A 23,217-nucleotide genomic window follows, 5' to 3' on the forward strand; every position below is an offset into this window, starting at 1 on the left:
GCACTCATTGCTCTTCAAGCATTTTCTCCCTCTTGCAATTGTGTCATTCCCCTCATCTCCTGACGTCTCCCATCTGCACGCGTCTGATCGAGCTTTCTTTTACAATTTTTCCCAATTTGAAGCACAACCCATTTTCCAACACGCCATCGCTTAAAGGCAATCCCAAATTCTTAAACATGCATAATGTGAGGAAATAGTAGATGTTTTTTGAAGAAAACCTATTTAAAATTGATTTGTCTTTGTCGTCGTGAGCTGAGACGTCATCGGAGGAACACCACCATCCTAGCAAGCCAGTTGCCATATTGTTTGACGTGTTAATTGTTAATTGAGTGTTTTATGCAAAGTTTTGGTTGTTTTTGCGGAGAACGCTTAAGCCTTGTGTAGCAGGTGGATGCAGTACTGGTAAAACAAAGGGTGAGCAGCCCAAAATGGGCTGGCACACACATGGAGAGCCGGCAAAATGGGGTTTTGACCAGACCCAATCAACAAAAGGTGGCTCTGTGAAAAAAACGAGAGGCTGGCCGACAAAAACACACGCAGTGAGCAGCCAGGCTAACTGCAAATAAAATCGGAAATTGCTTATGGCAACAAATGCGAATCCGGCAAGGAAATAAACAAACGAAAAGCGGCCACGGCAATAAAAGCGAAGCCTGCAGGGGATTAACCAAAGGACATGGCAAAACCGACGATAACGCCAGGTGAGTCGGCCAAAGAATAAATAGCGGGTAGCCAACGAGCCCCAAACAGGAGCAAACAAAACCGGACAGCCCTCAACAGCCCCGACGCAAAAGCAGAGTTACCTGGACAAAATTGTACCAACAGCAAAACCTGCAGCGAAAAACACAAACTAAAAGCCGCGATCGTCTTCCTAAAATGTGCGGTATGCAATCGCTGTCCACTACAATCGATGTCCGTTTCGGAGATGGCCAGGTTATGTTAACGGGATTCACCAATTCGAAAGTGTTGTGTTTCTTTAATGATGTCACAGCTCTAAAGGAAACCACCCAGATGGGTCATCTTTGAGACTACATTTCTCCATTCCTTTGGCGCATGAAATATTTGACTAATTTTGGGGAGGAACACATTACGCTCTGTACCTAATTGAAAAATGAAATCTGCTTGGGAATACCTTTTAAGCTGCACTCCCCAACATGAGTTGTCCACGTGATAAGCTCGTTTTGTTCTTTACATCTTCTCGTTTTTTCCCCCTTCCTTTTTCACCAATGCTCCGGTTCCCAATAGGTACTTCCTTTTTTTTTTGCTCCCGTCCATCTCCCCTCCCCTTGCTAGCTGAGTAAGTGCTGCAGCATCACCGCATGTGTGTGTATGTGTGTGTGTGTGTGTTAGTGAAAGAGAGAGAGCAGCGGCGGCGTGTAACTGCGAGAGCGCAAAGCACCGGGAATCCTGAGCCTAGAGGGGAGCCATGCGATGAGAGGGGGGCTCTTCAGCCTGTGGATGTATGTGCTAGGACAGCCTTTCCCCCCCTCCACCCATGTTATTTCTTTTTCCCTTTTGCCAAAGGCGAGTGCTGTGTATGTGTGACAGAGATGACAGGGAGTGTGTGGCATGCCAATTTTTGTGCGTAACAGTGCCGTCGATTAGCGGCGGACGAGTCGCATTATGCAGCCGCCGATGCTCATGACACTTAAACTGATCTAGACTGGCTCGTGAGGCAGTGGGGGACCAGTGACGGATGGATGATCAGGGAGGCAATTGTATGGCTTTGGCTTGTGCTGAACCATCCAACTGGGGGAGTCGGTCCAAATTGGGGGGATTTGTCGCTTTATGCAGCTCACAAAACGGAATGTGCAGATATACAACCAGACAGGTGGTTTGCATCTGCTGAAACGGACCACCTTGAACATTTGCTGGACTCGGGGAATATTGTCAATTTTAAACTATTTTTTTATTTGACTCTTCTTATTTTTGCCGAGGGGTTGCAGGATCCTAGCCCGGGGCCCAGGCAGAAATAAAGGGCTCGCAGACAGGAGGAAAGAAACCCAGGGATGGCTCGCCTCAACTGGTGCCTAGCTGCCGTCATCAGCTGGGGCAAGTTCCTCTTCGCTTGCTTTTTCCCACTTCGGAGCTTCAAGCGAGACAAGGTAAGAATCCTCCACGGCTGACGGGGGATGTGAGGAATTGGATGATCAGACGACTCGGACTCTGAGCCTGTTAGTGTCAGAGCATCACAACATTTGATGATGAATGGGAACCAAGACAACCCCCCCCCACCCCCCACCCACCCCCCACCAAAAAAAAAAAAACAACAACAAAAAAACAACAGATGACTGACTATTGCCATGAACAAATATTGTGAACAAACATTATAAACCAGCATTAAACGAGCAATACTATCCATTGTATCCATAAAAATGGAAGTCCATTGAGGGGGATTCCAGTTCTGCTGGGACCTCAGGACGTTTTAGCCCATCTAGGTGCTGATTCAAGGTCAGTGTCATATCTGAATGTAGTCTCCAAACATCTCTTCCGCATTTAGACAAGCAGGTGTTTTGGCTTTAGTTCTTGGGCTGGCAACTCCAATGGACAATGGATGCTCTGGACAAAAGGGGTCACCTTTCAGAAACAAATTGCAGGTGATTGGACTGTCATCTGCAATACTGCTGGCCCTGGAAAGATTTTCATGTCTTTGCCATTTTTAGTATGGCACGAATGCTTGAACGATGAAGAAAAAGTGATTTGGTTTGAGCTCTGTGTGGCAATCTAAGATATATGGCCTTTTTTGATGTTTCTTGTGCCACAAACTTGTTATAATCTTGATCGCTCGAATTTTTTATTTTTTCAGACCCAGTGTTGCATATTCACGTGAGGACCCAATGACTGAGCTAATCTTCTCCTTTGAAATTGCCCTTTCTTTCAATACCAAGCCCAAAGAGACAGATTTAATGGCATCTATGAATAATACGCACTAGAAATTTGAAAGCTAAAGCTTTAAAATGGAATGTATATGTCAAATACTAGATATGAATCCCCATAACCGTCCCACTACCACTAAAATCCAACCATCACCAGTCTCCAGCATGCCCCCCCACACTCAATTGCCGCAGCTCCTTATCTCTATTCCCGCGCTCAATCCAAGCTCGTCTGTGTGTGTGTGTGTGTGTGTATTAGTGTAAACGTTTCGCATTAGGACTTTGCTGGCTTGGTGTTGTGCAGGGCTGGTTCGTTAACATTGGCACAGAGGTGCGCAATTTCATCAAAAATAAACATTGCGCTGCACTTTTCAGATAAGTCATGCATTTTGAGAGCAATTTTGAAAGATGGGCGCAGTGATGTAACACCCTTAGTCCCCTCCCTGTAGTCTACTTTGATGGCTCCAACTGCAGTGGCAGAGCTCATCATGTGACTGACTGGGAGGTGAAAGGGGAGAGGTAAGGCTCCGCGTCTTCCCCTCTGAGGACTGCTCGGAGCTGTTCAGTTTCCATGGCAACCAAGCTCATACGGTCCCAGGTCTGGGTTATGGCAAGAGATGTTGTAACAGTAAGACGAGTAGGGGGAGGCGGAGGGACCGATGATGTGCAGAGGCTTTTACGTTTCTATGGTGACGCTATGGTAGCGCATACATGTGGATCCTTTTCATTTTGTTCTCTTTTGCTAGTGTTGTTCCCCCTTCTCTGACGTCACTATTCAAAGTCTTGCTTTCCCGTTTTTGTGAATTTATAAATTAGTCATTATTTATATTGAAAATGGGACTATTTATGGTTTTGTCTACCACCTTGTGTTTATGACAATAAGGTGGTGACCACCATCTATGATCAAAGCTGTTTAAAAAATGAATTGCATTCAAGAAGAGCAACAAGTTCTTGGCCAGAGGTCTTTAATGTGATGCCCCGGCACCAGTTAACCCTCTAAGGACACCTTACTTACTCTTGGACCGGTTCCGAAAATAGCTCACCGGTGATGGGTCATTGTGTTTTTCAAGGTAATTTGGTTTCTTACTGGCATGATGCTTTAGTGCGGGCGTGTCCAAACTTTTCCGAAAGCAGTCCAGTTTTGGTAATCTGAAAACATGTGAGGGACGACGATTCAGGCATTTTGGCTGGTAACAGGGAGCCAGGGGGTTTAACAGGTGGCAGGGAGCCAATCAGCGACCAGGGCTATTGGCGCCAACGAGCCATCCTCAGGTGCCCCGAATCAGTAATCATGACATTAGCTTTATGTTCTGTAGTCAGTATGTTTTGTCTGGCAGGGCCTGTTGATATTCTATTCTTTGGAAACAACCACAGTCTCTTGGCAAATTAGGCAGACACAGTTGTTTCAGATTTCGGTGAGAAAAATACTCCCAATTTCCACTTGTCCTGGAAGCGGCAGCCCTCACTGTCAACTTTCCTTTTTTTTAATTTAGAGTTGCCATGTCTGAAGTAGGGTAGGCTAAAATTCTCACAGAAAGCCAAGAGCAAGGCGGCCAAAGGGCTACTGCTATTGTCTGGATGATTTTATTTTATTTATTTAAAACATTTTTTTTACAAATTTTCAAACATATTATAATTTTTTTGACATGCCGGGGGCCAGTATAAATTTGATCATGACCCGGGCCAGACTTTGAACATGCCTGCTTTTTGGTTGACTGAGCCTATTTTTATTCAACTTGTAATAATTACAACCTAGCAGTAACATAGTAACAACGTTGTTGTCAGCTTCAAAAAGGTTGGTAAACTCCTTGTCTAGTCCTTTAAAGGTGTGATTACACAATTGACGCAGAATATTCGTGAAACATTTTTTACAATTCTGCCATGTAACTTTGGTTGTGTATATACTTTACCCGTTCCCAGACAATTAGAAATTGTAATTTTTTACTTTTGAATTAACACAAAACAAAAGGACATCCCAGAAGATTCTATGTAACATTTTAATTTATTCCGCATTAACTTAGTCATTCTTTGTACATCCTGCTTTGAAGTTGGCCTAGACTAGCTGAGAGGTATAATCTACTTGAAAAAAATGGGTCATTGGCCTGGCTGCTCAATGATATTCAGCTGTCTTGATTCAATGTTTTTTTTGGTTGTTTCAGTACATTTTCCATCACAAATAAGAAACAAGATGCTGTCTGAATAATCTTGGTTTTGTATTTGACTATGCTTGAATCTAAAAAATGATCCTTTTTAATGTTGATATGGTCTGCATAATCATCAACCATTACACCATCTCTTTACTTCCAAAGCAACTATCGGTGTAATGTTTATAATTTGGTTTCCATTAATGCCTAATTTTCGACATTTGAATCAAATCAGTGTTTTAAAAAAAGCAAACAATTACCCAGCAGTCCCTCATTTTTTGTAGTTTATACAATACATAATCACCCGTAATAAGTTAATTTCCACCATAAATGAGTATGTAATAACAAATAACACAATTTTTCAGTCTACATTTCTACATTATTGTAAAAAAGCCGCATGTTTATTGGTTGATTTCTGTAGGACCTTTACATTTTATATGTATTTTTTTTTCTGGAGTTCAGTGTATCTGATCAGAGACCATGTGTCATTATAGCAGGGGTTTGGAAACCTTTTTGATCCTAAAAGCATTGATAGTTAAACATTTTTTTTTTTTTTTTTTTTGGTTTTGTTTGAGAGAGAGCCATACCATATATCTTGAGAAAAAACTTGCCAATCCCACTCTCCAGACAAAAACCTAGATGATTTGATAATATTTATGAAATAATAATAATGCCAGAGCTTGTGTCCGATGCCATCAAGTATACCACTTTAAACGTATCTCCTTCCCACCGTTACTTAAGATCGTTGAGGCTAATTTTGACCTTCATTTTTCACGTAAATAATGGTTTCAAAATAAGGTGCAAGCAGAGTTCTTTTGTGAAAATATCAGTTGCCATATTACACAAGTGTGCGGGATAGCAGGGAGAAGTGATGCATGAACTTTAAATACGAAACAAATAGTCTGTTGAAGAGATGGAAATTGGGACTCTTTTTAAAGAACTGGCATTTTCGTCGCGCCTCACTAAATAGAGCTGGCTATTTGGGCCCCCAAACGGCTCTTCAATGGCGTTTTTTGTGATTTTATTCCTGTATTTGCTCTTTATATGATTTATTCATTATAAATGACTTAAAAGGAGAAAAAAGCAAGATTAGAACTCAAACAGTAACACCGTAAAACACAGGAAACATAAATTAAATTATTTATAAATGTGCAAATACAAAACAATTTTAACCTTTTTTGTACAAATTTAAAGTTAACAGCACGTAATCCATCCTTGAAAAAAATGCATTTCAACCATTCACAAGAGACAAATAGCCTCTTGATTAGTGGGGAGCCGTATAACTTATTGTTAGTCGCTATATTGGACTGTAACATGATCCGTAAATCCAACAAGCTGGAGGAGAGAGGAAAACCACACTGCTGAAAACAGCATCTGGTGCACGACTGTACGTTGTCGTTGGCGTTCTGCAGCCAAATGGCAAAGATGCCAAATTCCAAACACTGTTTGCGTCAGGTGTGCACGGGGCTTTACCTCTCACCCAATCAAATCCACCCATTCCTACTGCTCACACAATCAAATTGCTCTGTGTGCTTGGCCGGTCTTTTTTTGTCCTGTGGGTTTTATCGTAAAGTTTCTCAACAGTGACCATACATTATAAGGATTGTATGGATTATAAAGATAAAAGTGTATAAGGATTCCTTAGCAACATACATCCTAAACGTAGTATATTGTTGTAAACTGTGTCTGTAAACTACTGTCAGAAATGTGCCCTTTATATACTGGACCAAACAGCTTTTGCATAGGTGATGCTTCCGCCATGCATGCATCAAACTCAACTTTGATCTACTCATTATTCAAACACTGTAGTGGGAAATTGCATGAGTAAGTAGCATTTTATCTCCGAGCCATATGAACACATGAAAAGAGCCATATCTGACTTTTTGAGCCATAGGTGCCTGACCCCTGCATCATAGCATTATTGCTCTTTATGTGTGTGTGTGTGAGTGAATTGCGTGAGTGCGTGCATGCCTATATGAATGCTTGTATTTGTGCTCTTCAGTATAACTCTTCATAATACTCCAGCCTTTCCGGCGCATCTTCGACTACTAGGTGATTGAACCAGACAGAAACCCCAAAGGGGCTAATAGTAGATGTTGCAGTGTAATAGTCAAGTCAAGTCACATTTATTTGTAAAGCTCTTAATCACAAAAATGTCTCAAAGGACTGCACAGGATAACAATGACACCATCGCCTGATCTTAAACCAACATGCGGGCAAGGAAAAACTCAAAACCTCAGCATGAGGAAAAAAGAAACCTGAAGAAGGGGCCTCACAAGTGGTAATCCCCCTTCCAGGATGACCAGGGTGGAATAGATTTAGCATTGGGTCACAGTACACAAACATAGTAAACATCAATGAAAGAGAACACTAGCTAACATGTTGAAATTTGTCTGGAAAGTGCATGACAGCAATGACGCCTCCAGCCTGTAAACTACCGTATTTTCCGCACTATAAGGCGCACCTAAAAGCCTTTGTTTTTTTCAAAAGTTGACCATGCGCCTTATAATACAGTGCGCCTTACATATGGATCAATATTAAGTCGCAAAGTCTTGCAACTAAGGCAAGCAGCCGCCGACTAGATTTTCCCCCGAAGGCGAAGTAGTCCGCGGTGTATGCTGGGATTTATATACCGGCGTTTCATTCCCTAACCAATGTGTCAATCATCATTTGAATCAGTCACTGTTGGCTAAAGTTATTCGGGGGTAAAGGGGGCTGATCCTTTTTATCATTTAGAGGCTCGCATAGGCTAAAGGGGCGAAACAAAGCCTGCAATTGCCCGAAAAAGATGAATGTGAATCACACGTTGGGTTGCACTACGGCATAGAGAAAACATTTTTTACTATTCTGTATTTGTAAATATTTTACTCTCCTGGATTTACTACACTCACAGTTGTAAGAAGACTATGGTTACGTATCATTATTGAACGTGATGGCTGCAAGAGAACTTAGGTGAGCTATGACGCTTTATATTTTCCCGGTATCTTGTTTTAGAACGATCTTGATGTTTCTGTGATGAGTCTATTTTTAAACTAAATTCAATTCAAAGTGTTTATTGTCACATGCACAGTAAAGAACCCTGTTTCCCTGCACAATAAAATTCTTACTTTGCTGTCCACACAGTTGCCACCAAAAAATAAAATGGAAACTAAGAAATGTTTGGCATTTCTTGAATCCCAAGACTTAAAACTTCCGAATGATATTTGGAACGATTTGAGTGATTGGTGACATCGTACAGACACTGTTTCCGTACATGTCTGAGAGCTTTCGGAACGTTAAGGGGGTAATGAGTTTGACTGAACTATCTGACTGTTTTGTTGACGTTCCCATTGTAGCGCCTTATAATCCGGTGCTCCTTATGTATGGAAAATATAGGACCAAAAACTATTTTTTGGGGGTGCGCCCTATAACCCGGTGCGCCTTATAGTGCGGAAAATACGGTAATCCAAAAAGTCCATAACAGCAAAGACGCAGCTTCCCATCTCTGCCGGCTGGTTAATACATGACTTCATTCTCATCAATTTAGCATTCTGAAACTAAAAGCAGAATAATTGGGAGTTGGGGGGGGGGGCAGGAGTGGTCGCTGAGGTGGTGGGTCAAACAAGCATGTGGCCTTCCCCTGATTAACCAGCTCTTTTCATTTCATCAAGTATAGTTTCATCGAGGCGAGTGCCTATCTTACGAAGAAAACTAAAGAGGAATGAGAAGGAAATGAGCAAAGGCAGATTGTTATCCACCAACAGCAGTATCTATCATCGGAGTAATCATAGGGGGATTATTCTCCCGAATCGTGGTATGTGCTGGTGTGGTGGTAGAGCTGAACATGCAAAAATCCCACAAAAACCCTAACCCCCAAACCCTACTGGTCCCAGCCCTATCCGACCCAATCCATCTACCTAACGTGCCTCACGCCTCCGGCACCAACTATCGCGTCAGCCCCCCGCCACAGTTGTATCTGTCCATATATATTGTAAATCCAATCTAATTTCAAGCCATGTACAAGCACATCTTTTAAATAGGGGGGAAACAGAAATCGAGCCCACTGCATTGTTTGATTGTCACTATACATGTCAAAGATTCATCTGGATTGCTCCAATCCATGCCCGGGAAGCAGAAGGCGGTTTTGTGATTGATATACATGTAAGAGTAAAGCTGTAATTTCGTACACATTTGCCCGTGGAATTTAGTAGTAGTCATATATTTGCTACATAATTCCTCATTCCTTAAGTTCATAACTTGTTGACCCTCCACAATAACTAATGACAGCCACTTGTGGACAAGCGGGATGCAGCTACTTATTTTGTTCCTGAACAGCTCTCAATATTCCATGCTGCCACTCCACCTGATGGAAGTTTTGTTATTCTTCCTTTAAATATTTCATGTGCTGTGTTCATCAGCAAGTGATAAGGAATACTAGCTTTCATTGTTTCTAATAAAATGCAAATATTTGCACATGGGATTTTGGGTGTGCCTACATTTTGGAAGGTTGTAAGAGGTCTGACCTCATCATTAGACTTTAAAACACCACTCCCTTAATGGTTAGTCACTGGACTTTTTTGTTCACCAACAAACCTGAGCAGTTTCAGCTGTACAGTATGAGATGGAAAGTTTACCCATCAACACACACTCTATAACTATTTGTTGGAAGGCACTACGGCAGGGGTGGGCAAACTACGGCCAAAGGAACATATACCGCCCATCTGGCTTTTTTTTTTTTTTTTTTTTTTTTTTTTTTTCAAAACATACAGTACTTTTTTTAATGTGGTTTTGTACAACTCCCTTCCTTTGTGAAAATTTGTTTTTGTTAAGTGATAATGTCGATTGCATTAACATTCAAATTATGTAAATGGTGGCCTTGGGTGTTGGGTCAAAATACATTTTTGTGTACCGGCAATTGTTAAGTTTATCATTATATTCATTGAATATCATCTCTTGCCCCATTTCCATGCAAAAAAGAGTTCTCCACTTTCATTTTTATGTGTCAAATTGAGTTCTTAAAAAGGGGCGCAATATAATTTAGCTTTAATTCTAAGAGTTTTAAAACCATTTTAATGAAATTGACTTTTAATCAATGAATATTGTGAAATGAAATGTCTGAACATATATTAATTACTAAATGGATTTAAGAAAAATCGGACAACTTTTTTAATGATGCAGTGTTGGATCAATTCATTGTATCGGCAGTTACAGAAATTCAAGCTTTTCTTTTCCTTTGACACATGTTTTTATCCATTATTGCAGACGATTCAAAACGTTTGCTCACACTTGCACTAGAGTCTGCCAGCTTTGCAGAGTCAAATGTTAAGGAGCGAGAAACCGAATCTGTCAGATATCACAATACAGGCTTCAAATAATTTCAGAACATAGTCACTTGAATTGCGATAGTCCAACCAACATGTTTACATAATACCCACGAGTGCACACACAGATCATGGGTTTCTGGACCGAGGTCATTGTTGGAGTGCAAATGATGAAGTGCAGCAGCGATCAATAGTTTTTATTCCTTTCAAAATGAATTGGCACTGAGCACTAGATGTGTTGTTATGTAATGATTCTGATACAATGTTGATTCATTACTTCTTCAAAAGAAATATGATTATACTTAAACATAAGTTGCACCTCAATTGCAGATGTACAGTCTCACAATGGCGCAGGATGGTCATTGCTCACTTTGGTGAGGATTGCTGTGTCGATTAGAGTGTATCAAAGCTGGCACCTTCACTTTTCAGCTGCAGATACAGCTAGGGTGGGGGGCTGGGCTTCATGTGGGCTTGTAAATGAAACATCTGTCTAGCACCGTAATTCTTGCCATTTTGTGTTTTTGAAGGAACAAGGTGATGTGGTTAGGCTACTTAGCTACAAGGATGCAGTGAAGGGCCAAATCGACTGACAAAATCAGAGAGGGAGAAGTATGTGTGAAGCACAACATCCCCTTGCCCACCTCCCCCCTTTTTTTCCCTCGAATAGAACAAAGTCGCACTGGTTGACAGCAGCGGCCGGCAGAAGTGGCCGGGACGGGGAGAGCAAGGGAGCGAATCATGAGGGGGACAGAGCTCCAATGCTGTTGGACTGGCTGATTTTTCCATTTGTATCCCTTAAATCCGCTACGACTCGGATCTGCCATTGGAGCCTGAATGGCAGCACTATTAATATTTGGGAATATTGCATTTTTTCATATCCTGGGTGAGGATGCCCTCTGTGTCTCTGCCCTCTGCTCTGGCCGGACGTGCTAGGACATGGGTTTGTCTCTCCTGCATGTTTTGGGTAAGACATTTTTCCTTCGGTCCAACAGTCTTTCATTGCTTGATAGATTATTGACATTGATAATGTATATAAATTACAACCATTGTGTCTGGTATACAGGGCAACCTGTGCTATATTTATTTTTTTAAGTAAAGTTGTATTATTTTATTTTAATGTTTTTTTTTCCAAAACTTTCATCTTCTCTCCAGGGTTGATGTAGCTGTTGCTTTGTGGTGACTCTCACCGTTGTCCAGGCGGCCGCTTCAATAGAGCTATTTCTGTTCTCTCCTGTATAATTTAATCTGTTACGCTTTTCCTCCTATGTGCGACTGACTATGTCGGGAAGCAGGACACGCACGACAGGTATTGTCCATGAGGGTTCAAGAACACGAATAACATGAAGATCTGCATACTATATTGTGCACATGTATTTGTTATTGTTTGTGCTGGTACTTCACAATTTTTTCTACAGTAGGGACTGGTTTGTCACAATTTGCCTCACTTTTATTTATTTCATTAAATTAGTTTGGACATATTTTTTAAAAGTATTTACTGAATGAATTCTTTAGGTTTTATGATTTTATGTGAATATTTTTTATGACGTGTATAGGAAGGCTTGTAGTCATGCAATGGACAAAATATCAATTTCATTGGAAACATGGAAACTCTCCATGACCATGTGAGTGAAAAGTGAAACTTTTTCAAGGTATAATGCAGAAAATACAGAAAAATGCAAAGCCATCAAAGCGAAGCAAAGACCTCGGAGGCTGTGAGGAGTAACACGCAGGAGTGACGTGCTAGAGGCTGGTTCTAAGAAAGCTCCCCAAATACACGCTGTTAATGATTTATCAGGCCCATGCGCAGGGAGTGAATTTTAGATGTGAAGCGCTGACACAAGCAGCGCTCTTACAGAGTAGCATGCATGTGCTCATTGCTAGCAAGCAACTGATTGTTTTCATTTTTTCATATGCCCTAAAATACATCTCTGTCTTTGTTGCAAACAACCATAGAAACACTGGAGGCTCACTTTTTCTACATCTATCATGTCTTTTGTTGTCTAACAGAGTCCCTTATTGACTTAACAAAATCCCTGGAGAGCTGCGAAAATCAATCAGGCTTTGATTGGTCTTTCACCACCGTACGACACCTCTGAATATGTGACGTTTTCCATGTGTGCATGGTTGTGGTCTGTACACCCTGGCTAATATGTTGAGCATCAATCCCTTCAAGAGTTGCAGGTCCTGTTGACAATAGCTGATGCTTTGATTGTATAACCAGGATACATCCAATTTGTCAAGTCAAGTCATGTTTATTTGTATAGCCCTTAATCACAAAGAGTCTCAAAGGGCTGCACAGATCAAAGACTATTGCAAACTTCGGACTATTATGACACCATCCCCTTATATTGTCAACATAAAATATATCTTATACATATGCTATGGAATAGAAGTGTGTTTTAAGCTTAGATTTAAACATTTCCACTGAGGTTGCAGATCGAATCTCAGGGAGAAGAGCATTCCCCAGCACCGGGGCCCGAATGGAGAACGCTCTCGAAACTGCGGATCTCTTCTTTGCTCTTGGGATCACTAGTAGATCGGCGTTTTCAAAGCAAAGGCCTCGGACCGGAACATAGGGGGAAATTAAATCTGAAAGATATGAGGGAGCAACTCCATGCATGATTTTGTATCCTACCAACATAGCCTTCAAATCACATCTTAAGCTAACAAGGAAGCCAATGCAGGTTAGCTAAAATTGGGGTAGTGTGGTCAAACTTTCTTGTCTTAGTTAAAAGCCTCGCTGCAGCATTCTGTACTAGCTGAAGGCTCTTGATTTTTGACTAGACCGGAGAGTAGTGCATTACAGTAATCGAGACGGGAGGTAACAAACGCATGAATTATAATCTCTGCATCCGACTGAGACAGCATAGGGCGAATTTTAGCAATGTTGGGAAGATGGAAAAAAGCTGTTCTGGTAATATTCTTAACGTTTGTTTGAAACGACAGATCGGGGTCAAATATGACACCTAAATTTTTGACTGAGTCACTCTGGGTGATATTACACTTGTCAATGTTCAGAGCTGTTTTTGAGAACAAGTCACGGCATTTAGATGGACCAATTTAATTCATATTAAACAATTCATTCTGTAGTAACTAATAAAGAAATCTGATTTTAATCTGTTGAATTGTAAAATGAAAACATTTTAATGGTGGAACTCTCCTCATTAAAACCTATTCATCTCCCAAGCTCAAGTTTGATCAATCAAGAGTGACAATGATGTGGTTGGAGAGCTTGAATTTGACCGTCCCGAGTGGAAATATCAAAGTCTGAGTTCTCTGAATGTGATGATTTGCAATATTATTCAATATACAGTATTATGTACTGTTGTGAGGCTGCCAGACACTGCCAAGGTCAATCTTGTATACCCTGTCATTTTATTGATATGACAGAAAGTATTGTAAATCTGTCCACACTGCGACACATCAGTTGGGTATAACTATGCTCGCATCAATTACTGTGCACAGTCACACGACTGTGTATGGGAGCCGATCCCTGGTAAGATGGGATAAAGCCGCTGAAAAAGAAGAAGAATGTCTACGATTGAAAAATTTATATCAACAGTTTGCTAGGCTGCCTGCACATTTCGAACTTCTACTCAATACGTTTATCTTGACAATTCCTTAGAGAATTTAACTCTGGCCAAACACCTTTTGAGTGCTTAACTGTGATTTTTCACGGCCTGTGTTGGATCTTCGCCCACAGCGGTCAGAAGAAGGGAGGTTGTGCATTTGTCAGTATTTGGTCCACATTTTTATAAGTCAGTTTGATTAATCACACAAAGTTATATTTATCTTACAGTTGCATGAAACATCCATACCGTCCGATTTTCAAAACATCCACCTGTCTTCCATTTTGTGTGTGATGTTAAGTGAATTCATTAGCATGCAGCTTTTTCTCATTACATAAGCCAATGACCTCACATCTACAAGTGTCTTTGACCGCATGATCTTAAATTATTGATCCGTGTCTACTTCACCTGTTATCCATCATGTGCTGCCCTCATTTAAGTTTGTATAGGTTGATGCGATCATGCAAGCTAGCACAAGCAGCACAAAGCTGTCACTGCACAGCATTTCTCTATGTGATCAACTACAATCTGGCCACTAGCCCAGAGAGTCAGTCCACTGGGATTGACTGTATTCGCTGTCATTAATAATACACCATGAACTCACATCTATGTTCTTGTACACTGATCCATACTCCCATGATGCATTACTATGGAGCAGGTGCAAGGACCATGTTTGCAAAGCTGTATGAAGGAAAATCTGGACAAAAACATTTGCCCTGGCTATTGTTGGTACTACGTTTCAGGTTACATTTACAATGTAATGCAACGCAGTGGAATATTTGCTCAATAGATATTTTCCACATAATCTTCGCAATATTTGTTTTCAGTTTTTAGAACATATCCATTACTTATTTGTCTGCAAGGTTTGATTTTAGAGTTAATATTGTTCCTTCAGCGGGACGGCAGGTGAGTGGTTAGCGCTTCCGCGGCACAGTTCAGAGGTCATGGGTTCAAATCAAGCTACTAGCCTTTCCTTTGCGGAGTTTTCATGTTCTCCTACTGCTTGCCTCCGCTTACTCGGGTTTCCTCCCACATTCTAAAAACATGTTTGTCAGGTTGATTGGCCGGTCCATATTGTCCCTAGGTGTGAATGAGCGGGTGAACGGTTGTATATCTCCATGTGCCCTGCAACTGGCTGGCAACCGGTTCAGGGTGTCCCCTGCCCACACCCCGAAGTTAGCTCGGATGGGCTCCGGCACCCTCGCGACCCTACTGAGGATAAGCGGTGCAGTTAATGGATGGATGGAGTGTTCCTTCTATAGACATTGTCCTTCTGTTTTGTGTTTTTTGTTTTGTTTTTTAGAAAAGCATACTTCCCAATTAATGGAAGTTTATTTCAAGAAGTCACCTGTTGCCTGACGGCACCATATTCAGGACTCTTCACTTAACATAGTAATAGAAGAACTGATGCAAATAAGTATAATGATTGGTCGCTCAACACGAGAATTGGTGGCAGTTCTGAAGAGCAAGTAGAGAAGATGGCAGCTGTGAAGTACAATCTTTAAATCAAACTCCAAACTAAAATCACATTGTGCAACTTGATCAATTTGTTTCGCCAGCATGTGGTGACCAGTTCTATGCCGCTAACATTTTGGGATTCTAAACGGCTGTAAATGTGTTAACTAACCGACCTTAATAGGGAAAAATATTTAAATTTGTCTATGGGTCACACAGTCAAGTCACTGGGTTCATTAAGGTTGACAGACAGTACCAGTGTGCGAGGTCATTCTAACATATATTAATGGATTCATTTTTATGGAACATCTTGATTTGAAGGGATACCATAAAGTGGTAATTGGAGGGAAATGCATTCCGTTGTTTGCATCACAGCATGCAAAATTTAATGCGGTTCGGTCTGCCCTTCTTATTGGGCCAGTCGGTCTCACAAAGGCCCAAGCAAAATTTCAATCTGGTGGAAATTGAAAGCAGGTGTTACTACTTTCTTTCTTAATCAGATTCAGATTCAGATCTACTTTATTGTCATTCTAGTACACGTGTATACAGAACGAAATGTCGATACATCTGACCCGCACAGTTTCCTTGAATGTACAGATATAAGTAAAAGTTGTATTGTATTATGGCTACGTATAGTAATTTACCATAGTGCCGATAGTGCAAGAGGAGTAGCTAACCAGATGTGCAAAATGGGCAGTCAGGTTAACAAGTCAGGTAAACAGTAACATTAACACTGTAACAATAACGCTGTAAGTACAATAGTGCAGAGAGCAAATGTGCAAGGAGTGGCAAGCTATAAAGAACTGCCAGTAGTGCAAAAAGTCAGATTAGCAGCCGTTTAGATTTAGGTTAACTATATGTTAGATTGACCATTTAACAGTCTAATGGCCAGGGGGACTAGACTACTGCGGAGCCTGGTGGTCCTGCACCGCACACTGCAGTACCTCTTCCCAGAGGCTAGCAGAGTGAACAGTCCATGATGGGGGTGAGAGGGGTCCCCGATAATGTTCTTAGCATGGGATAGGCAGCGCTTCTGGCCAATGTCCTGAATGGAGGGAAGTGTAGTCCCAATTATTTTCTCTGCTGTCCTCGTTACCCTCCTCACACTACCCCAGTCGGTAGCGCTGCAGCCTCCACACCACACAGAGATACAGCTGGTCAGGATACTCTCTATGGTGCCCCTGTAGAATGCGATGAGGGAAGGTCGGGGCAGGTGGGCTCTCCTCATCCTCCGCAGGAAGTACAGGCGCTGCTGTGCCCTCTTAACCAGTGATGCAGTGTTCACGGACCAGGTGAGTTTGTTTGTAATGTGCACCCCTAGGAACTTGATACTGCTGACAACCTCCACAGCCTTGTTGTTGATGCAAAGTGGGGCATGGTTGGGCTGGTTTTTCCTAAAGTCGACAATGATCTCTTTAGTTTTGTCAACATTCAGGACCAGGCTGTTGTCCCTGCACCAGCCCACCAACTGCTCCACCTCCTCTCTGTAGGCCAGGTCGTTGTCGTCCCTGATGAGGCCCACCACTGTTGTGTCGTCAGCATACTTCACGATGTGGTTTGTGGCGGACCTAGGGACGCAGTCGTGTGTCATCAAGGTGAACAGCAAGGGGCTCAGGACACAGCCTTGCGGGGAGCCCGTGCTGAGGTAGATGACATCTGAGATGTTCTGACCTATCCGCACTGATTGGGGTCTGTCACTGAGGACTTATCGTGAGGACTTATTCTGCTTTTAGGGCATGTTGGCTTCTGTGGAGACTAGTGCTCGTCATCCTTGTTAGGCTGGTTACACATAAACTCAAACTTTTTACTTTACCTGGTTTACCTTGTTAATTGTCCAGATACGTTATTTTATTAAAGACAGCTACGTCTCAATGTTTTTTGGCAGTTTTTAATAGTTTCTAATATCGTCTCACAGGATGATGTCCATTGGTGGACACTGTGCCACACGGGGTAGACGCTAGCTGCCTTAAATCTCTGCAGATATGTGTCTGATAATTGTGTTTGTGACACGAAGGTTGTTTGGTCTTCCACAAAGTGAGTACATTTGGACCTCCGGTCCAGTTTGGCTGTCTACTTTGACTATGAAATGGCAAGCGTCCATGGTTGCGCTTAACCACACTCCCAGAGCATTACAGCAAATCTACATTTTTTAATGCATCTCACAATTGAATACTATCAAAATTCAAACTTAAACCTTAAACTTAAAAGTTGCTTAAATCATAAAAAAACGATATATCACCTCTACTACTTTGTTTTTTTTACATCAAAACTTTGTCAGGTATGAAAATTTGTGAAGTACCAGCACAAACAATAACAAATACATGTGCACGATATAGTATGCAGATCTTCATGTTATTCGTGTTCTTGAACCCTCATGGACAATACCTGTCGTGCGTAACAGATTGAGAAGTGTTTATTGCTGATCCAAAATGTTTATCCTTTGGCGGGTCACACATGTTTGGTTCCTGGTCATAAACATACCAACACTAATTTGTATTCACGGTGTACCGAAGGACATTGTAGTGTCTTTGGGTGTGTCGCCCTGCCTCAATGCCTCTGTCTCGCTTTCTGAGTAGTACTCTGCTCTCAGCAAAGTAGCGGTAGTGTAGCGCTTCTTTTCATTAGCTAAGTGCACCTTGGGGAAAAGAGACCCAAAGCTTGATTTACTGTGCTAGCTGTCTATAAGCTTCTGAGAAACACCCTCTATCCCCCGTTGTCCTTCCTCAGCTTTTCGGTCATTCTTTCTATTTATGCCCATTTATTTGCCTCGATCATCATCTATTTTTTTCCATCTTGTCTATTTAGCCTCTTTGGGAATGCCAATACAGTGGAACACTGACATTTAGAGAATGACTTTGTTCTTTTCCAATCCTTGAAAAAATGACTCAACTGCTTCTATCAATTAATACATTGACAAACAAGATTTGCGGTCAGACTAACACCACCCTATCTCATACCCACTGCGCAAACACTCAAAGAAAACTAAATTGCTGCTATGACTCGCGTAGCAACCACACTGGGAGAGGGAATGATGAGAAAATGACAGAGGAACGTTACTTCTAGGAGAAAATGTTGCTCTCTGATTGCAAAAGCAAATCTCCGAACAGAAACACAATAGTACTACACACTACTACAGTAAAGCATGTGCAAAAACTCGTGCTTCAATATTTTTTTTGCATAGTATGATGTATACCCTCCCCAAAAAATATAATTTGTACCAGACACACAACTGTAAACTTACGTTGTTCGTGTAGGTGAAACTATAATCATATCAAGAATTTTACTTTCTTATTAATTTCATTAATTAATTAATTTATTTATGGGGTTATCTATTGATTTATTCACTGATTGATTTGTTGATTTACTTTAAAGTCAATAATATGCCCAGTATTGTAACTGATTTGAAATACTTGACAATTAATGGAACACATGATTTTCCTACTGTGACTCTATTTTTAAGCGTTTATCATTACTCATTTTAATCCCCATTTACTAAACATCGTCCATTTCTGATCGCTTTGCTTATGTTTTAGGATTGTTGGCTGTTTGGTGCGATGCAAGTAAAATGTAGCAAAAGTCATCCCCTTCCAAGGTTATTGGACATATGTCGAGGAGAGCACATAGCGTAATGATGACGTCCTCCTGTCTTCCGTTTTTTTGTCAGCCCGACGAGCTGGAGGGGGTCCACACACACTCCTTCAAGCTGAAGCCATTCAAGAAGGCCAAGAGCTGTGATATATGCAAGCAGGCCATCACAAAGGAGGGGCTCATATGCAAAGGTGAGTGCCACTCTGGCACACTTATTATTACTACCCATCTATCCATTATCTGCACCGCTTATCCTCAGTAGGGTTGCGGGGGTGCTGGAGCCCATTTCAGCTGTCCTTGGGCTGTCCTGTTTGTCAGCCAGTAGCAGGGCATACAGAGACAAGACAATTCGCTCGCTCATTCACACCTCGGGACAATTAACCTGGAATGCATGTTTGGAATGTGGGAGGAAACCGGAGTGCCCGAAGGAAACCCACACAAGCACGGGGAGAACATGCAAACTCCACACAGGAAGGTTTGATCCATGATCGCAGAACTTTACTACGGACACGCCCTACTGCCTATTATTATTATTATTTTTGTTTTTTCTCTGATTATAAATTTACTCCCTTCATGTTTTTATTTTATTCTTTTGTTGGTAGTTGTTTGTAAAGCCACGCAGATAAAAACGTATATATGGTAGGATGCTTTCCTTTGCCTCTCCAGAATGGGAGTGGTTGCAGCTTCTGACGACCTACTATGTCCATTTAGTTCAGCAAATTGCCAACACGCCTGCCAGAAACATTTACATGCCTCACTGAACGTAGATGTTCAGGAAATGTTTATCCTACGATTCGTTTGCTGGGTTCTGATCCTGTTCCCTTCATACTTTTTCATTTTTTTTTTTTTTTTAAATTTCTATTGTGTGATTTCTACGCAGATTTCGGTCGCCAAAGCTGGGCTGCAAAATGCAAAGCCCCAGCAGTAGAAGATCAGGACGGTTTGGGGCTTTGGCTAAGGATTTGCTGTTAAAATTAGCTCGGCTACTGCAGCTGCTGCTGAATTAGCCTAGATAAGAGGGAAAGTGGGGTGGTTCGACGAGGCTGAACGGGGAGGGAAACATGGGGAAATGTGGAAGGGGGAGTGCATGAGAATTGCCTTTATCCCTCTTTAATTTATGTTTGTTTTGTTTTTAGCGCAGCGATTGGCCCTCTTGCAAATATGGGACAACTGTGTTCGCGGTTGCTATCCTAGGCAAAGCAAGTGCTTAGGTGTAATGTGTTTATTGTTTACCATGTGAAATCACTCTCTGGCCAATATGAGAAAATCTGTGGCAGTGGTTTATTTCTGACGTGGGTCTTCTGTGTGCCCCTGCATGAAGGTGTGGGCAGATTACATGGCAACACATATTGGTATGAATGGGTGCGCACTGGTTACAAGTATTTTCATTCCCACTGATATGAGCCTTTTTCAAGGTATTGGTACTTACCACTGTGGGTAACTCCAGGAAAATTTGCCCTCTAACGTTCCATGAACAATCAGGGACGAGAAATGTAAATGATATCCATCCATCCATTATCTGTACCGCTTATCCTCAGTAGGGTCGCAGGAGTGCTCGAGCCCATCCCAGCTATCTTCGGGCAGTGAGCAGGGGACACCCTGAACTAGTTGCCAGCCAATCGCAGGGCACACAGGGACAGACAATTCGCTCGCTCATTCACACCTAGGGCCAATTAACCTAACATGCATGTTTTTGGAATGTGGGAGGAAACCGGAGTGCCTGGACGAAACCCACGCAAGCACGGGGAGAACATGCAAACCCCACACAGGAGGTTCAATCTCATGACCTGAGAACTGTGCCGCACACGCGCCCTGTTAATTATATCCAATCACCTTTAAATAAATGCAATATTAATTATGATATAACGTTGGTACGGAAAATTATTTTTTTACAAATAAGAGACGATTTTGGTAAGGGAATGGAATTGTGGATACTGATTTTATCCGTGTCTTGTATCGATATTGCTGACAACTAAAGATGCGGGTGTCTGTGTCAGTCTTAAAAGAAAACAAATATTTTGGCATTTGAAGGTACCGTATTTTGTTAAAAAGTACTAGCCATTTTAACAATAAGAAGGGAAAACCATTCTTAAGGCTACCTGGTATCTGTTTTAATGACTTGTGATGAAAATAATATGATACAGTATTGAACAACACTACTTTTACATTAATATATTTTTTTAAATAAGGAACAGCCCGTACAGATAGAAATAAATTCAAAAAATAAATAAAGAAATAAAAACATGAATAATACGTTAAGACAAAAATGCATAGATAAATGCAATCACTTTGTTCAGTAGTGCTTGACAAATATTATTAAGTTGCACCAGTTTTGAAGGTTAGACCTGCTTTCACTTTACATTAAAATTGCTTCATTTATATAACTTTTGTTTTGTATCGTTATAGTTTTACAAATAAACATAACCTGACTATACCCAAATGGGAAAAAAACCCTATTCAAATAGTTTGTTTTCATAATTTCTTAGCATTTATTATCACTGCATTTACTGACTTCCATTAATGGCAAAATCTTCAACCTACAGTCGTGTATTGAATATGATGCTACAATGCACGTCTATTCCCCTTTGCAGCACCTATAATTTTCATCAGGATGAGCAATAATGCACAACTGTTTTCCATACCTGTCAACCTGTACGTTTTTGCCTTACAAAGTACGTTTATTATGCATTTTAAGACGTGTACGACGTACAAGAAAATCTGACCGGAAAAACGCAAATTTGTCAACTATGGGTACCGGCCGGTATACACCGACTATGACGAAACGGCAAATCAATTAAGTCAAACGAGTTCGCCGCGGTAGCCTCTATCTCGGTATCGTTTTTTTTTTGTTATTGCAAACAAAGCGAGCGGTTTGATGCTACTGTGCGCATGCATCTGCCGCCTTAGATTTCATGTGGTAGTTATGTAGTGAAAGGAGGTCTGTCTCTTTTTAGAGAACCGGCTTTCTCGGCTCAACTCATTGAAGAGAGCTGGCTCTCAAACGGCTCACTTGCTTTGATGCATGATATTACGAATCATTATTGTTGTATAAAGAAGTTGAGAAAAAAGGAAGTATAAAAGGAGAAAATGAAAAAACACAGGTTTGTGGTTATCCCTTTAATCAGTATATTACCAACAATAATTTATTGCAGAAAATGAATTAATAATTTGAATAAGAAAATGTATTATTCTACCTAATTATATTTGCATGTATTTTTTCCTTCTACAGTTAACGTCCAGGCTACTTAATTTTTCAACTTTTTTATAATAAACCTCATTCACGTCGAACATCAATATCTCACAACAAAATGTTAATTAACAATATATATGATATAACGAAGCACATGTACAATATAACAGGTTAAACTACATAAATAAACACATTTGACAAAAAATATGGTGTAAGATTATTTTGTATTTTATAAGGGAAAATACAACATTTTGTAAGGGCATATCCGTGGAGGTTGACAGGTATGGTTTTCAAATCCCTCCAGAGATTCAGGTCTGGGCCACTTCAGGACATTAACAGGGTTTAAATCTCAGCAGTGTGTGTAGTGTCGTCATCCTATCGCCAACGTACAGTAATTGCTGCCTTCATCCTCACCTCAATCGTTGTCTCGTCTCCCAATTCCAGTCACTGACATCCACTTTCTGCTCTGTGCAGTCCTCTTGCTTTGAAGCGTTTTTGATTTGGTTTTTGAATATGAAGATGTTATTAACTAGACCTTATTAACTAGTTGTATGATATCCCACATTAGTGTTCTTTTATTTTGAATCTCTTGGGGGGATTGGGAGAAATTACATCCCGAAAAAGGGAATTTGCAATCCAGCCACCTGGGGGCAGTACTAAGCTTTATAGTACATAAAAGGAATGCGACTGATCATATTGCTGTTTCCCTTATGAGTGTGCCAAGTCTTAGCATTTTTTGATTTACTGTAAAGATTCTTTAAAAAATTGTCTCTTCTTTTTTGCAGCTTGTCAGTTGTCTTGCCATAAGAAATGTGAAGTAAAGGTAAGCCATCTCTGCTTTGTATTTTGTTATATGTTTTCTTACTATTTACTGTTTTGCATTTCTCCTTTTGTCCATTTGTCAAGTGACTATGGGAAAACAATCTGCATTGCATCTTACTTTGACTATTGAAACTTTTAGTTTTAGCTTTTTGTGGTGAATTAATTGGCTTTAAATGCAGACAGGTGGATTTGAAGAAAAATGTTTTAATTATTCTTCCCACAAAAAGGACACTTCTCACACTTGCTTCGGGATTTTTCCGTCTTTACGCCCCTTGTGCA

The 23,217-nt window shown here is 41.0% G+C and overlaps 1 protein-coding gene across 3 annotated transcripts in view; it reads left to right on the forward strand.

Annotated features, from left to right (window-relative positions):
- Nucleotides 1-1,381: 1,381 nt before the first annotated feature.
- Nucleotides 1,382-23,217, forward strand: part of tns1a (tensin 1a) — a 69,172-nt gene continuing 47,336 nt past the window's right edge. For 2 of the 3 annotated variants that reach the window (XM_088332574.1, XM_088332571.1), the window contains exons 1-4: nt 1,382-1,521; nt 1,944-2,102; nt 19,003-19,117; nt 22,902-22,939. In XM_088332574.1, coding sequence (XP_088188700.1) covers nt 2,007-2,102; nt 19,003-19,117; nt 22,902-22,939 — 249 coding nt within the window. In that variant the 5' untranslated portion in view covers nt 1,382-1,521; nt 1,944-2,006. Of the gene's footprint in view, nt 2,103-19,002; nt 19,118-22,901; nt 22,940-23,217 lie in introns of all 3 variants that reach the window. The other variant, XM_088332572.1, reaches the window with a different exon arrangement.

This window comes from Urocampus carinirostris, chromosome 3 (assembly GCF_059441175.1).
Source record: "Urocampus carinirostris isolate Australia breed hairy pipefish chromosome 3, RoL_Ucar_1.0, whole genome shotgun sequence".
In the NCBI taxonomy this organism is placed as follows: domain Eukaryota; kingdom Metazoa; phylum Chordata; class Actinopteri; order Syngnathiformes; family Syngnathidae; genus Urocampus; species Urocampus carinirostris.